General features: G+C 38.2%; 1 protein-coding gene across 1 annotated transcript; it reads left to right on the top strand.

The window, feature by feature from the left end:
* The first annotated feature begins 136 nt into the window (after positions 1-136).
* On the top strand, positions 137-15,100 carry MFSD11 (major facilitator superfamily domain containing 11). The gene is made up of 14 exons (XM_079323222.1): positions 137-350; positions 557-727; positions 2,213-2,268; positions 3,250-3,357; positions 3,773-3,852; positions 3,951-4,047; positions 5,758-5,816; positions 7,828-7,969; positions 8,788-8,828; positions 9,588-9,653; positions 11,578-11,703; positions 12,556-12,730; positions 13,717-13,852; positions 14,372-15,100. Exons 2-14 carry the CDS (start codon positions 632-634, stop codon positions 14,537-14,539), a joined length of 1,350 nt encoding a protein of 449 aa, XP_079179348.1. The 5' UTR covers positions 137-350; positions 557-631; the 3' UTR covers positions 14,540-15,100.
* Positions 15,101-16,760: the final 1,660 nt, after the last annotated feature.

Here is a 16,760-nt window from a genome sequence, read left to right as displayed (position 1 = left end):
CCAAACCCAGTACAAATAACTGTATTTTAAGGACTGGGAGATTTCCCCCGCTTTAAATAGGAAAAGGTTACTTTGCTAAAACTACATTTCCCATAGTGCACGAAGGCTTTCGGGGCTGGGTCAGCTGATGGAGACAGCGAAATGTTCTTTATTTCCTGTGCGGTGCATGGAAATGTGCGAGTGGCTCGTCTTCCCCTCGTCAGGTGATTGAGAGGCCGGGCACCGCAGTTCTGATTCCTACAATGACGAGCAAATCAACCTGCTCGATTTTGGGAAAGCTGCTCCTTTGGGACAAAGGGATGCCGTGAAATAACAGCCTGCACTCCGCCCTGGAAACTTCATGGGAACAGGTAAAGGAAATCTTGGCCTTTGCCTTTTGTACAAACCTTGTTTTTTTCCCCCAAGTTACCGATTTTGTTGCACATTATTTAAAAGAATTGCCAGGACTCTGGATTAATTGATAAGTAGCCCTAAGTAATCATTATTTTTGAAGCTTTCTTTTATTCCTTTTTAATTTTCTTGTTTGTTTTTTCTTTTTTTTTTTTTTTTATAACAGAGGTTAAGACGAAACTTTTAAAAGAAAAAAGAGTTTTTCCAGACTGAAACTGAGGACTTAGGAAGAATACACAAAATGTCTTCGGAAGGAAAAAAGCTTTTCAACATCATTATTTTGGGAGTCTCATTTATGTTTATATTCACTGCTTTCCAATCCTGTGGAAATATTGCGGTAGGTGTGACTTTCAAAATGTGCCACGTTTCTATCTCATTTATTCTTGTCTTTTGTGTGCTGTTTTTTGCTTTATTTGGGATTTTCTAATGTGCAGGATACTTTGACATTTAACTTCTTTTGGTTTATTTTTAAGTAGATTCATATGTTTAACCAAAAAATTCAGCAGCTTATTTCTTTAAGATAGCATAGCTACATATAAAACTGAGCCTGATTGCCTAGAAAGTAGAAAATTAATCTTATAAAATGTTTGAATTTTAAAATAGTGTCTACTTTGACACTTGCCATGTTGGACAATTGAATTACACTAAACCTTGCATAGTCTATATTCTGTATCGTTCCTTTCAAAATATTTGCCTAAGTTTTTATTAATTATACTATTATTAACTAGATTTTCATAATCTAACAAAGTAGACATTGAGGGGGAGTCTGATGATAACACCTGACAAATAGATTTCTACAATTGCTAAATTGCCAAGTCACCTTCCAGCTGAAGTTATTTGCTGCTATTTTGTATCTCTTTGCAGAGCGAAAATGGAGCACAGCATAATCCAAATTTACTGTTACTATTTAAATTTTTAGACTCTTGCTACTGCCAGGTTCAGCCCTTTAACTTCCTGAGCTGCTTGCAATGTTATTAGTTCTGTTCCTGCAGGGCAGTTTGATTTCAACATCCCTGTTGAGCCCACAGGTCTTACAGCTCTTTTCTGGTGAGCAGGAAGGAATCCTTGCTGGGTTCAGACAGATAAATATCCTTCAATGCATTAGATATTGTATTATATTATTGTATAGATGTTATAGAAATAACTACTTGTTGTTTTGTGAGTCCTAGTGCAGTGTGATACTTTCTGTGAACTCTTAAGTGCAGCCCAATGATCTCAGAAATCCTGCAATGAATTCAGCACCTCACCAAATTGGACTTTGTGATCATGCAATCATGTAATTCATTGTCATAAAAGTCTTTACAAGTGACTTTCAAGCAAATCTGCCTTCCAGTCCAACTAACTACATGGTCTCATGACCACTAAAGCTGATTCAAGGGGGAAAAAAGGAACAGGGAAATAACAGGATGCTGAAAAGAATGGAAACTCTTATCAGAGATTCAAAGTTAGGTCAGGTTAAGATTATTCTGTAACTTCTCCTTTTTTTCCCCACTTTTAAAATTAAGATAGTCATACCTATCTATGTAAGAGAGGTCTTAAGTGAAACAAAAATTTTGTGAAGTATTTTAGATTTCTTATGAAATCATGATTTAATAATGAAGTACTAATTTCTTCTTCAAACATAGATGTTTTCCTGCCAAATATCTCCTGCATCTTTGTTGAGGAGACAGTGTGAGTTGTAATTAACATTTTAGATTCTTTCAAGTACTTTGTAGTGTCTATCAATGAATAATTCTAATGTTTAATACTGACTTCAAACTGATGCAGGTGTTCTCAAAATACAATGTAGATTCTAACATTACAATGTATGATCTTCTCACAGCAAACTGTTATCACGAATTTAAACAACACAGACTTTCATGGCAGTGGCTACACGAGGTAATTACACAGATTTTCTTCTTACTTTGCTCTTTGCAGGGTGAACTTAGTTACAGCTTCATCCAGTAGAGAGACACTCTCAAGAGATTGCAGTGTTCTGCTGACTTCACAAATTACTGACACATTTAAAGCAGTTTAAAACAGGCTTCTCACAGTTCTGCTCTGAATTATTTCCAGTCGAACTACATATCTGATTTGCATGTTTTCTTTGTGGGGAGAAAAACCACTATCATCACATTCCCAGCATTTTATCTTAGTGGGCAAAGAGGTGGAAGTTTAAAAATAAATAAAACTGCTAACTCAGGCCTTGGTTGTTTGCCTTTGTAAATTGTGTTTGTGTAGGACAGGTGGTTTGGTCAGCTCTCAGGAAATAAAACATAAATGTGAAAGGAGCAGTTAGAAAGGCAAGCAAAGCCACAAAAAGTCATTCTCTTGGTTGCACTGGCAGAGTCAAACTTGTCATGCATGACCAGGGACCTTTTGCATGTCAAATTAATCTGTCATGTAGGAAAACCTGACTCCTTTGAAGGGTTTACTGTCTTCATTTTAAATTAAAAAGGCCACTGGCACAAAATATGTCTGTAAAATTTCTGTGGTGTATTTGGCAGAAGATGAAAACCTCACTGAGAGATAAATTGGGTTCTAGAAAATTCTCCTCTAGACATGCAGGGTACAAAATACAATAACTGCTGTTCAGGCAGTTTGACACATGCATGCTGTAAATTCCAAGATGTCATTGCCTGCAGTAGTTTGGGACTCTCAGCAATCAGGGAATACTGTACACTCCTGTATTCCCACGTGGGCTGCCATGGGTGAAGGGAACAGAAGGAAGCAGGGAAATGTTTGACAATCAAAGTTTTTCTGTTAAGTCATGCATGTACTTAAATGGATATTTTGAAATCCAGTGATCACTTCTAAAACAGTTGCAGTGATAACCTATGCTTTATTTTAAGTATTTGTCTTTGTTTTTTATTTTTGTAGTATGTCCATTATTTATGGAGTGTTGTCTGCATCAAATCTTATATCACCTTCACTGGTTGCAATAGTGGGTCCTCAGTTCTCCATGGTTGTTAGTGGTGTGTTTTATAGGTAAGTATTAATTGTGAGGTTTTGCCTGCTTTCTTGGAAATATTTCTTTAAGTTTTTCACATCTAAGGCTCCTGGGCCATAATGAAATTGCACTGGCTAAGAAAAGCCCCTCACAGAGATACTGCAGGTGTGCAACTCCAGAGTACTTCAGCCTACTGGAAACAGCACATTTTTTTGCAAGCATTTTCAGACTTTGCTGACTGTGGAATTGAGGTTATGACTCAGATTAATAACTATATAAAAAAAAATTTCTACGTGCTTAGAAGGCTGAAAAGATTTTTCATATACAACCTGTTTTTCAGCATTTCTTAGGAGAGAATAGCTAATTTAGAAGCACCTAAGTGAGGTATTTGATTATTAAAGAGCACTGTTCACTTTAGGTCAGTATTCAATGAACTGATCTGTTCTGTTCTAGCTTATACATTGCAGTCTTTATCCAGCCAGCTACATGGGCTTTCTACACTGCCTCTGTGCTTATTGGCATTGCAGCTGCTGGTAAGCATTGTTCTTATTCTGCTGACTGTTTTTTAAGAGGTTTGAATGTACCTTTAAAATATTTTTATTTCCTGAGCAATATATTCTGTCTGTTTCAGTCCTCTGGACAGCCCAGGGAAATTGCTTGACTGAAAATTCTGATGAAAACACCATTGGAAGGAACAGTGGAATATTTTGGGCACTCCTGCAGTTCAGGTAAGCTTTTGGTTGTTTTTTGTTGGTTTTTTTTTCCTTCTTGGTTGTGTACAATTTCTGCATTTTACATCTTTTTATAAGTGGGAGACTGTACAGAAAAATATTCCCCTGGGACCTTGCAGTCAGGGGGAAGGAGAGATGGAAGCAATGTTTTATTGGTGTTGTGCATTACAGAACAGGCAGTGAAAGAAAGTTGAATATTGCAACCTCAGCTCTTGAGCTGCTAAAAGACACATTTCTGTTAGGGGAGCATTTGAGGGATTGTAACAGAGGGATTAACAGCAGTCTTGTTGGTTGTGGAGGGATGTGCCAATTTGTGTTCTTTATTGAGGGAGAAGCTGATTCTCACTGCCAAGGTGAAGATACTGAAGTTGGACCTGGCAGTCAGAAGCCAGAAAAGAGATCTTGTTTTTGACAGCTCTCTGATATTAAATTTTAAGTGCTGCTTGACTGAAAAAAATCAACAAAATGCTCAGTATCAGTAAGAGCAAGGCAGTGAATGCTGTGTTGTGGCCATTATGTGTTTTGTGCAGGGGTAGTTAATGCCTCTCATGAGAGTGAAATGCAATTAGGATATAGAGAAAAATAATGGAATTATGCAAGAAGATAGAGCTGATGGCTTGAAGAGAGACTGAAAAGGTTGGGACTGTTTCCTGTGGAGGGGCAGCAGCTGAGGAGGATTATACCATTGTGTTACCCAAAATTATGGCAGCAGGGGAGCTGATTGTAGAGCTGTTGTCACCAAATGCTGCTGTGCTGGAGCTGGGGTCACTGGCTGAGAATAAGGAGGACTGGTTTGAAACAAATAAAAGTGTTTTGTGAAGTGAGTGATTAAACTTTTGGAGCTTGCAGCCATGGGAGTGTGTAGAGTTGGATGGTGTGAGTGAACAGGATTGAAAAGGAATCAGACAAATTCATGGGAGACAGGTGCACAAATGGTTCCTGAAGAGATATCCTTTTAGCACCTCTAATGCAGCAGTTCTGAATATTCTGCCAGAATATATATCTGGGAGATAACCAGGGGAATGAGTTGCAGAAATGCTTAGGGTGCTGAGCCTGCATTGCTGATGCTGCTGTGGGGATGGGAGCCTGGGCTGGAGAAAGTCAGCCTGAGCCAGGGGTGTGCTTGTCTTCTAAAGTTTTCAGTTCCAGAATTAACCCTCAGTGTGGCATCAGAGTAGCAATTTCCACAAACCCTGCTGATTGTGTGTTCTACAGTGAGTAAAACACATGGGTTAATAAGAGGAAAATTTGCTCTAAAACTGCTTTAAATTGTTCATTCAGAATGACTGTATTTTGGGAAATGGTAGTTAGGGACACAGAATTTCCTTGAGCTGAAGCAGCACTTCAGACAAGACACATGACCCTGCAAAGGAAGTATTGCAAAATCACCTCCAGAAATATATCAGCCTTCTAACCTATGCCCTTCCAAAATTAGAAGCAACTTAGATGCAGATTTCTTAATTTTTGCCACTACCTTATGTCTTGATTTATGAAAATGAGTAGCCAACATTTTGGGGCATAATCCTCAAATTTGTTTGAGTTTTGTGTAGAAGCAGCTGACATGGAGAGTGACTCATATCTTCATTTCTTTCATGATTGCACAGCCTTGGGATTTTAATTTTTTTAGTAGAATACTACTACTGTGGTGCTACAACCCTAATTTGTTCACAGAATGTATTGTTCACCTTTTGTTCTTTTTATTTGCAGCTTGATTTTTGGAAATATGTATATATACTTTGCTTGGCAAGGAAAAACTCACATATCAGGTGGGTACTGCTTGTTTGTATGGACAACCTTTAAATATAGTAGCATGAATTAACAGATAAAATAATGAACTCTAAAGTGGCAGGAAGCTTATACAAAAGCAGACTTTTTATGTTTTTCCCTTTCCAATTTATTGTAAGGTATTGGAGATTTTCCACAATAGCTATTCTGTATTTTTGTGCCAAAATAAACTTATCTGGGGGAAAGTTGTTCTGGCTGTATGTGTAATATTATACACACTATCCTATTCCAAATTAAACTCCTTGAGTGTTCTTCTAAATCATATTGGAGATTGATAAAGCTATGAAATAAAGGAAAATAAAGGAAAACCATCCTAGTTTACTTCATGTCTGCTTTAATTGTGGTGGCACAAAGCAGAGTAGGAGGCAGAGGCTGAGGTGGGGCAGCTCTGCTGGGAGAGTGGAGAAGGAACTTTCTTCCTTTCTGGCATAGTTTATGAGATTAACTTCCTAATGGAATTGTAATTAATGCTGTATGTTTTTCTATTTAATGTTGTGCTAGATTGGCAAAGGGCAGGAACTGGGGAACAGTGGACTTTATTCTTGTTCTTGAGCTAGAAAGTGTTGAGATTATGTTTTTAAAGCAAAGATTTCTGTCAACTGTTTAAGCCAGGCAAAGGGGGGGGGGAATGGGATTCACTAAGAAAAGTGGTGAAAACAGATTTTAATAACCAAAAATGAGTGTTGCTGGGAAGTCAGTGTTCTGTAAACAGATAAGTTTGATTTTCCTGTTCTGTAATTACTGATAATTTTCCTTATTTAGTTCTAATGTTGAATATCTACTAGAATGGTCAATTCTTTTAACCTTTAACAGATGATTTAATTCTGCTCTAGTCAATCAGGAATAAGATGGTGACTTTTAAGTGATAATTATCAGGCATCAGGAATAATAGAACAGAAGGAACAGTTCACTTCTTGTTTCTGTTAGCTCCATCTTTTCAGGCTCTCCACAGATCAGGTTTGGTAATGAAACACTGGCTAAATTTAAAGGTCATTTTCTGCCTTCCCTCACCTGTAACACAAAGGTTTAAGTGTTATTGGAAATATTTGAGACACTTTGAACCTGGGGGAGTCTCAAATTTTGTGCATTCCAAATGTCACTGCACTGCTAACCACAGAATAGAGCAATTCACTATGAGGCAGTTCTACTGTTACATTTCCCTCCATCTTAAATGTCTTGAGATTCCTCTTTATTAGAAAATTTTATATCAAACCATAACAGCATTTAAAATCAAATCTTATTTTACTACCTATATAGAATGAGCACAAACATTATAAGCTGTGAAGCACACCTCTTTTTGGATCTGTGATCATGCACAAGTTATTTTTAGGACAAGTTTGCAATTTTGGGGAAGTAAATACAAGCATAGGTAATATCTTCAGGGTCATGCATTAGTTCAGTCACAACTGCTGTTACTCACTTTTTCCCCTGTTTAGTACTGTTAAATGGGACTGGCTTTTATATTAGATGTGTCTGTGCTGTGCTGCAGTAACCAACTTGTTCAGCAGAGTTGTCCCCTCCAGCTGCTGTGACAGGTGCTGAGGTTTTGGTGGTTTTAATGCCTTTGTAGTTTCCCAGCCTACAGTTTATGATGTCATGGTGCTCACCGTTCTCATGCTGGTCAAGAGATTCTCTTAGAAATCTGAAGGGGTTTTTTTTTTTGGGAGGCAGTTTATGTCCACTCTGATTTATATAAGTCTTCAAAGATGTACTTTCTTCTGCTAATAATTTATGCACTTCCTTTAATTGGCTGCTCCTTGGTCAAAGCCTTTGCATGGCAGAGAATGCGAGGGACCTCTTTAATTTGCCGATATTTTATTAGCACCATAAAACTGAGACAGGAGTTTGCCAGCAGCTCCATGTGGAAGGTAAGCTAGAAAATGAGTTTGTGTTAAACACTGTAGCATGTCTGTGTTAGTTGTTTGAAGGTAGCTGGATTGGTGTGAATCTCTTCTGCACATCTGGTCATGGCTCTTGTTTGTTTTTCCACAGAGAGCGATCGCAGAACTGTCTTCATTGCTCTGACTGTTATCAGTCTTGTGGGCACAGTTCTGTTCTTTCTGATTAGGAAACAAGAGGACACAAAAGCTCCAGGGGATGATGATTCCACTAATGAAATCCTGGGGGAGAGCTCGTAAGTGTTGATGGCAATAACATGTTGTCACATCTCCTTGTTTGTGCTCCCGCTCCGCAGAGGAGCATTGTGCATTCACTTCCCTCTGTGCTGGAAATGTGAATGTTATCAACACCTGGAGGATTCACAGATTTAACAGAAAAGTGTCTGTGTTTTAACAATGAGAATTCATGAGAAATAATGTTCTTGATATGGCATGTTCTCAAGGGTGAAGTTCAGTGCTGCACATGAAGTTTTTCCTTTGATAAGGAAGTGCCTTGCAAAAGATACCCTTCACCTCTTCTCCACTGGTTATTATTATTAAATACTTTTATGTTTTATCTTGCCCTCATCTGCCCATTTAAAAGGCTGGAATAAACAGAAAATACTCCTTTTATATGGGTTGTTTTGCAAACTGGAACATGTTTTTCTATCTTTTCTAAATATATATGCCACGCTGATAAATACATTAGAAATGCACAGTTACACAGATTCAGTGCAGTTTTGCCTGAGGCATCAGCTTAAATATTTTTGCTTTATTTAAAGAACAATGAAAATGTTAGAAAAACATCAGTGAGCATGCCTGTGGAAAAAATGTTGAAAGCTTAAAATGTTCAAAAGAAAGATTCTGTTGAGCAAGTATTCATTAGTGCAGGCAGAAAATAGATTTTGTGGTTACTTTAGATCTCAGAAACTTTTAAAAATACATTGACACATTCCAGTAAGTAGTGCAGGGCTAGAAAAATGTACAGAAGGTTTGAAAAACGAAGGTCCCTTCCAGCACAGCAATAAAATGTGGTTATTCTTCTCCAATTTGACCAAGTAATTTGTTTACCCAGGTCTGCACAAAACAAAATGATGAGAGCAGTGGCTGCCTTCAGTAAGTACAATTTCACATCAGAATTGCTTCAGCAAAACCTGGCATCTCCTTGCCAGCTCCCTGTATTTGTGCTGATTATATGATCATGTACAAACCACTTCAATCACATACCTGAGTAGTCCAGGAGACTCTGGAGTGTTCCTCCTTTGATGTGAGTTTAGATCCAAACTGCTTTACAACAGCATCCTTGTACAGATGAGCACAAGAGGAGCAGGTTACTACTGAGAAAGGCAGTGGGATTGAAAAATAAAAATCAACAAACATTTGAAGATAAAAAGAAGTCACAGGTTTGTTTGATTTTGTCACCAGTTGATACCAGTTAACAATTGAGAACTGAAGCCTCTTCAGTCCCTTTGAAGCTTTGTATGTTCTGCCTGAGACTGTTAAGTTTGTTGTGAGGGTTTGGGAATCTGCACTGAAAATCTATTTATCCTTTCAAGAGACAATTGCTGTGAACTGAGTGTACAAAAATACAGAGAGCAGAAAATTGTCTGATAATTGAAAACTCTGTATCTGCTCTTTAATATTTCCCCCACTGCATTACTTACAAAATACAATTTTTGGATGGCACGTTTCATCTAGATGGCAGGTCAGGGTTGGTTTATTTAGCACTCTGCTGTAATAAACACTAAATAAAGCTTCAATACACAGTTTGTATAATAACCAATTTTTGCTTTAAGCAAAGAGCAAAAGTAAGTGTAGATTATCTTAGTAGTATTCTCAGAAATTGTATTGATTTTCTTTATTATTTCTTTACAGAGAAATCTATTACACTGAGCTTCACCAAGGAGATGCTGCTTCTCAGTGTTACCACAGCCTACACAGGTATGAAACCAGCAGAGTTTCACCAGGGAGCAGTGGCAGGGCATTGTTTGAAATTGTAATCCCAGGCTGGAATTTTAACCTGTATCTCTGCAAACATTATTTGGATATTTTAATTAATTTTGGGTTACTTGTGATGTTTCTGTATCCTGGGGAGTGTTTCTGTTCAGGAGGAGAGGTGCATCCAAATCTGCAGGTGCTGGTTCAGTAAAATTCTGGATCTCAAAGTGAGAGGCAAGATTTAGAGAGCTGGCTTTTATGGGATTTGATATTGCAGCAGATATTGCACATTTGATACTGCTCCAATCAATAATTTGCATTGCATTTGAATTAAAGAAATGTTTGTACATCACACTTTTCATTAAGGCATGGGAGATTCCTAATGCTCTTCATTTTAGTCTTGGTTCTATTGGGAACCATCTTAGTAATTATCAACTGTTTTTATCAATAGGATTTGCTGTGGCAAGGGTTCTCACTCTTCTTAGGAACTTTTAGGTAAACTTGGTCTGCCATCCTTGGACCAATGAGTTGTAAAATAAAAATGTATTTTTGCCATATTAGTGATTCTTCCACCAAAAAACCCTATAAAATCCTTGAGTTGTTTTTTGGAGGGTTTCTTGCTCCTTATTTGGCTTCAGATGTAGTTTTGTTAATGCTCAAATTAGTTTTTTTTATAAAATAAATGCACTTTCAGAACCTAGGCTCTGAGTCACCATTAGGAAAAACTATTGTTATATGAGAAGAAAAACTTAGATGTGAACAAAATTTAAACATTGCAGTTTACAGCAGCTCCTGGTAGAGAAATAGCCTGAGCAGCTCTGGAGTTGGGTTGCTCCAGCCACTAATCTGAGTTACAAATTACTCCACAGCATCTCCAGTGTTCTCTTAACCCAGATTAACTCACATGAATTCCTCTGGGGATGGGAATGTGGAGCAAGGTAACAAGGGAAGGGAGTCAGTCAGGTTTTGCCTGAATATCCTGAAATTTGGGGTTACAGGTGGCATAAAAATAAATCAGTCCAGGCTGGGGAAAAAATATCTGCTGCCATCTTCTGGATCTGGGTTGGTGTTGCTACTTTTTTTGTAGGAAACTAGAAAATTCCCTAAGGCCAAAAAGGGCTTTTATTCCAAAATTCCTGGTCTGGTTAAGATCCTCCAAGTGTACCCCTGTTTTTGAAGCCATGAGGTTCATCCAGGCAGGGCAGGGTGTGCTGAACCAGGGTTTGGCTGTAGCCAAAAAACAAGGGATATAAATTTGAAAGTTGTATTTTAAGCTGTTTTTCTCTGTTCAGGAATAACATTTTGTGTTGTTTTCAATACCCTTTTTTATTGAGTTGGTGTTTTTATATTAATGGTTGCTCATTGTCATGTTAGCTGGGTCAGTGGTGTCACCTTTCCTCACACTAATGGCAACACAAAGAAAGAAAGAAAGGATTTAAAACAAATAGCAGTTGTTCTTTTTAAGCTTGGATTCATTATGTATGTACAAAAAAGTTCATTTTAGGATTCTTAGCTCCTTATTGGTATTTGGGGCTGCAGGGACTTTTAGAAATGCCTTAAATTGAAGGGGGGGGGTGCTTAAATGAAATTGTGCTTTATTTCTTCAGTTACTTTGAGTTATTTCATGTGGCATTTTTCATTTGATAAAATTCCTATATAAACTGTATATATAGGTGTTGGATCAAGAGTAGCAGCATTTAACCTGAGTGCCTGTGACATCAGTTAGTGACACTTTTCTAATGTGGCTTTTGGTATAGAAGAATATAATAATTACATAGTTTAAAATTCTCTCTTTGCTTTTATTACCCCATCTCATTTAAATATATGATTGCAAAGATACCTGAGGGGAAGCAGCCTTTAGACATAAAGATTTTTTCATTGCTTTTATGAGAGTGCATCTATCAGTTCTGTTTGGTTTCCTTCCAAGGTTTGGTGTTAACATTCTTTTCTGGAGTGTATGGAACGTGCATTGGTGCTGTGAATAGGTTTGGCAATGAAGAGAAAAGCCTGATTGGTCTCTCTGGTATTTTTATTGGTGTTGGAGAAATCTTGGGTGAGTCTAAGTTTGACAATAAAAAGGATTAGTGTGATGTAGTTATTCAATTTTTTTTTTTTTTTTGGTGTTTAACTCAATAGTGTGTTTTGAGCTTCCAGCAATAATTATGAAATGAAATAGCAGCAATATAATTGGCACTGTGGTTCCTTACTGCACTGTGAATTATACCTTACACTGTGTAAAGTGGATGTAGACCAATTCTATTATTCTGCATTCTCTTTGGAGTAAAGTGGAGGAATACACAAGCTTCATATGTGAGAAAAGTAGGCTGCAATGTTGTTAGGGAATTGACACAATTTTGCTATTTTAAATGCTATTTTGAAATAGTATTATGTTTGCATTTGTATTACTTCTTGAGTGATATAATTTTAAAATTTTTTAATAAATGCTTACACTAAGGATTTCTTTCTATTAAGAGTTTGCTTGTGTTAAATGAGATGTGATATTTGAATAAATTTGGATACAGGTAATATTCATTAAGTAAATATTTCTTTTTTTCTGTAGACTCAAGTACTGAGGTGTTTAACAAAAATCCCCTGTTCATTAGCAGCTCAGATCCATTGAGTTGCATGTTTTTGCAATTAAGAGCTGAGCACAAGGCTGTCCATTTTCACTTAGTGCTGGTGCAGTACTGAAGGAAACTGGCTGCTGGTTAAACACTTGCCAAAAGGTGAAATATATTCATCAGCAGCCATCTGATCAATCTCCTGCCCCATTTCCCTGACAAACTCCTTGGGGCTGTTTGCATGTCAGTCAATCTTTGTTACCCAATGTGGGAACGTTTCTAATTTAAATTGTCAGTATTTAAATCTTCACTTCTCAATCCTCTCCTCTTTTCTGCTCCTGCAGGGGGAGGAATCTTTGGCTTGCTGAGCAAGAAGAATCGTTTTGGCAGGAACCCAGTGGTGATGCTGGGCATCCTTGTACACTTCATAGCCTTTTATTTGATTTTTTTCAACATGCCAAATGATGCCCCCATTGCTCCCATGGAAGGAACAGATCAAGTTGCTTATATGATTCCAAGGTGTGTGGGATTTTTTTGCCTTTGGCTGCTGTAGCTCAGGATGTGCATAAACAGCTTGTTTCTCTACAGAAAATTTCTTGAAGTTTTTTTCTGTCTAGTGACTAATTCCCTAGGAAAAGCTTTCAGGAATTCTGTTTTTATTAAAAGTAGACATTCCACCAGTGTGCACCCAATTTAGGAACTTGAATGACATAAGAATAAAAAACCTGGGGATGAATAATAGCAGTTGTGTCACTTGACAACTGATGTTTCTGACATGTAGCACAATAGCATCTATTGTAGTTGCTGTTAAAAATTCAGTTTATTTTAAAACAGTCTTGGGCTCAGTTTTACATCAGGGAGCACCAGCCTTGCCCTGTTTCACTGGTTTCCAAAGTCTTCCAGTGCTTCTTGTCAAATTCCACTTGGCCTGACTGCAGCCTGTCCCTTACAGCACTCAGTGGTTGGGGAAGAATATAGAAAGCTTTCTTACCTCATCATTACAACTTTCTTTTGGGCTGGATTTTTACCAGTTTGTGTGAAAATCCTGTACTGTCAGTTTTGCAGACCCAGCTGCTAACTTGCAATTCTAAGCATTTGTGCCTGTGCAGGTGACTAGTCTTTGCTGGAGTATTTTCCTGCCAAATGAATTGGTATTTCTCTAACATTCCTGCAGATTTTGTGAACTCACCATGTGCCTCAGCTTTTAATCACTGCTGTGTGGGTTTTGTGACTCCAAGCACTAAAATGAGTTATTTTAGTGATTCTAATTCAGTGTAGAGTTGACTGCAGGTAACAGTAACAGAAGTCTTGGCATTCAAGAAATTAAAGCTGATGAAATGACTCCTTTTGCCAAGTCAGGCATTCCCAGTTCTTTTCTAGGGAAATTAAAAGTGTGATAACTTTCTTCCATTTGCAGTTTCCAAATAAGTCTGCCAGAAACAGTTTATAGATGTGTGAGCTGTTTAAATGAATGGCATTTAAATTGGAATTGCTTTCTCCTTCAGCAAAGAGGTGGCCATGCTCTGCAGCTTCCTGCTGGGGCTGGGGGACAGCTGCTTCAACACCCAGCTCCTCAGTATTTTGGGATTCCTGTACTCAGAGGACAGTGCTCCTGCCTTTGCCATCTTTAAGTTTGTGCAGGTATTGCATAACACAGCCTTTGGAAATGGGATTGTTGGGATATTACTGAAATATTGGGTTGGACTTTTTAATGAGCTGAGAAAAATGTTTCTGAAAACCGTTTCAACCTGAATTTTGGTGGAAAATAGTTTTGTGAAGCTGGAAACAGTTTCCTGGGCTATGATCTTAAAGCTTTGTCTGTGTTGTTTCTAGACAAAGTGGTTTGAAATACCAGAGATTTTGGTAGTGCTTTTACCAGTTTGAAATACCAGCTTGCAATGCTACAAACACTTTGAAGTTTGGTGTTTTCATTTCCTACAGTTGAATGTTGTTTAAATAACAAGTAAAAACGAAATCTGTTGTGGGACACACTGAGACATATGTTGAGGTATAATGAAGCCTTAAGATTCTGTGCCTACTACAAAAGCATTCTGAGAGTTTCATATTAAACTGTGTCTATGTCAGTTTGATAATCCTTCTGTAACAGCAGCAGCCTGGAAATCTCCACTGATAATCTTTTCACTTTGATTTTCCTCTCAGTCCATCTGTGCTGCAGTTGCCTATTTCTACAGCAACTACTTCCTGCTGCAGTGGCAGCTCCTGATCATGGTGCTCGTGGGCTTTTTTGGAACAATCACCTTCTTCACTGTGGAGTGGGGAGCAGCAGCAGCCCTTGCTGCCCGTGGCTCAGACTACAGCAGCATCTGATCCCCGTGCCAGCCCTGCTCAGCCAGGAGGAGCAGCACAGGCTGTTTGGGAGGTGTGAAAAGGTGAAAGAGGTGGAGTTCCTGCACAGATTGAGGTGGAGGAAGCTGCTACTTCAGTCCAACTGAATGTGAAACAGGAGGGAAAAAAAAAGCTACATTTGAAAGGCTTTTTTTCCTTGCTTTGATCATCTGAGCGTGGTATTGTGTTGTTAAAAATCTGGTATTGGAAATGGAAGGAAATGTAGGGACCCATGTATTGAGCAATTCTCTTCTGAGATGTCCCTTTCAGAATGTAATTGCCTAATTTCACTCTGCCATGCACTACAGAATTAGTTTGGGGTTTTGTCCCTTAAATTATTTTTCCTATATTCTAGTTCTGCAGACATTTGAATTCCTGTATTGAATGAGTGATATTTTTATGAGGTAGATTATATTGCAGATCGTGTCTGCACAGCTGAGAAATCAATTTGGCATTGAATTTTTCAACAATTAGATGTGAGGAAGTATTTCTATGGGAAATGTTGCCTTATTCTGTAAACCTCAGCTCCTTGTTTCCCAACCATTTGTTTATTAATCTATTTCATGTGCTTAAGTTGTCAAATCCTTGGGGATTTTTTGTTTGGTTGGGGGTTTTTTTGTGTTTTGGGCTTGTTTTGTGTTTGGGGGTTTTTCTGTTTTTGTTTTTTGGGGTTTTTTTTTTGTTTTTTTTTTTTTTTTGTTTGTTTTTTGGTGGTTTTTTTTTGTGAGGAAGTCAATTAGGTTATAATGTGACATGATAGATTTTACAAGAAGTTGAAGAAATCACCCTTGGCCATCTAAAGGATGGGATCCCAAGGCCTATGAAATATTGATGGTGGAAAACAGCTTCTGGCTCAGCATCTCAGAATTGAACTGTGCTGGAAAAGGTGCTGAACCTTCCTCAGGGAAGTGCTTTGTGAAGGACCATAATCCTCCCAGAATCCCAAAATAGTTCTTTGGAGTTCAATGGTATTTTCATCATAAAATGATGAAAATATGTGATGGGAGCACTAAGACAACTTTTAAAAGAAATAGTCTCAGAATGTGAACTGTCAGAATAATATTGCAGTGTTTATTCTACTGCACAACCTGAAACACTTGTCCTAAGTTGTTTTAGTCAGTCTGTTTTGGGAAAATTGAGCTGTAATCTTTCTCTTTACAAACAGAAATGCAAGGTTACTGGCATAGTAATTAAATTTTAATCCAGAACTGTTACAGATGATGTAACAGGCAGTGACTTTATCTGCCTACATAAAACTCTGAAGCACTTGCAGTTGTGTTTGGTGGGCAGAGAGCAAGCATGGAACACTGAGTAGGTATTTTTAGTCACTCCATGGAGCTATTTTTAGAAAAGTACCATTCATCAACCTTCTTTTATGCCCAGTCAGAATGTTGATGTCTTTAAAGACAGGTTAAAAAATACTCACTGGTTACCTGTCAGGAGCTCCCAGGGTTGACCCTGGGGAGGGAGGGTGGCATCTCCTGTGACATTTGCTGTCACTTTTGCTCTCCAGGAGCAGTGTCACAACTCCTGTGGAGCACAGCCCTGGTTGTGCACAGCCCAACAGCCCAGGGTGATCTTTTTACAGGGATGGAGAAAGGGATTTTTAAATTCAGAGCAGGTTTTTGCTGTGAGATCAGCAAGGTGTTAATGAGGGGGATGAGAGGGCACCTGAACATCCAGCAGGCTGAGAAATCTGTGAGGACAAGCTGGAGAGAGAGGCTTGTGTGTATTCCCAGGTGATTTAATGAGTGATGTAAAAGAGAATGAGGCTGAACATGTATTTGAGTGAGGGGTTACCAGAGCCATTCCAATCTGTCAGGCAGCCTGAAAAAGCATTCAGTGTTCAATCAATAAGTGATTAATGGGACCAGCAGCACTGCAAAGCCTCTCTCACCCCCTCCTGTTATCCTGCAATTTGAAGCATAAGATTTTTATATACTGAGCACTACAAAGGTGTGGATTAAAGGGTGCTGCCAGTGATTAAAATTCTCTTGATGCTACACATTTTTTATTTTCTCCAGAGTACCAAAAGGGATAAAGAGCTTTTTATTCCAGATAGGGAATTACTGATATTTTTTTTCCTCCAAACCCTTTAGGAGCCCTGTTTTCCCCATCACATTAATGAGAGCAGAATGACTTGAACATTCACAAGGAGCAATTTTTTCTTACAGTGTATTTGGGGAAAAAATGGTTCTTGGGT

The sequence above is a fragment of the Erithacus rubecula genome (genome assembly GCF_903797595.1).
Source record: "Erithacus rubecula genome assembly, chromosome: 20".
NCBI lineage: Eukaryota > Metazoa > Chordata > Aves > Passeriformes > Muscicapidae > Erithacus > Erithacus rubecula.
Note: the sequence above shows the minus strand (reverse complement) of the source record. Positions and strands in the feature narration are given on the sequence as shown.

Bases quoted from the DNA above. Each gene is read 5' to 3' on its own strand.
- MFSD11 (XM_079323222.1), top strand. From the start codon at position 632: ATGTCTTCGGAAGGAAAAAAGCTTTTCAACATCATTATTTTGGGAGTC. The intron at 9,654-11,577 runs GTATGAAACCAG...TTTCCTTCCAAG, and splicing joins TGTTACCACAGCCTACACAG to GTTTGGTGTTAACATTCTTT. The intron at 12,731-13,716 runs GTGTGTGGGATT...TTTCTCCTTCAG, and splicing joins GTTGCTTATATGATTCCAAG to CAAAGAGGTGGCCATGCTCT.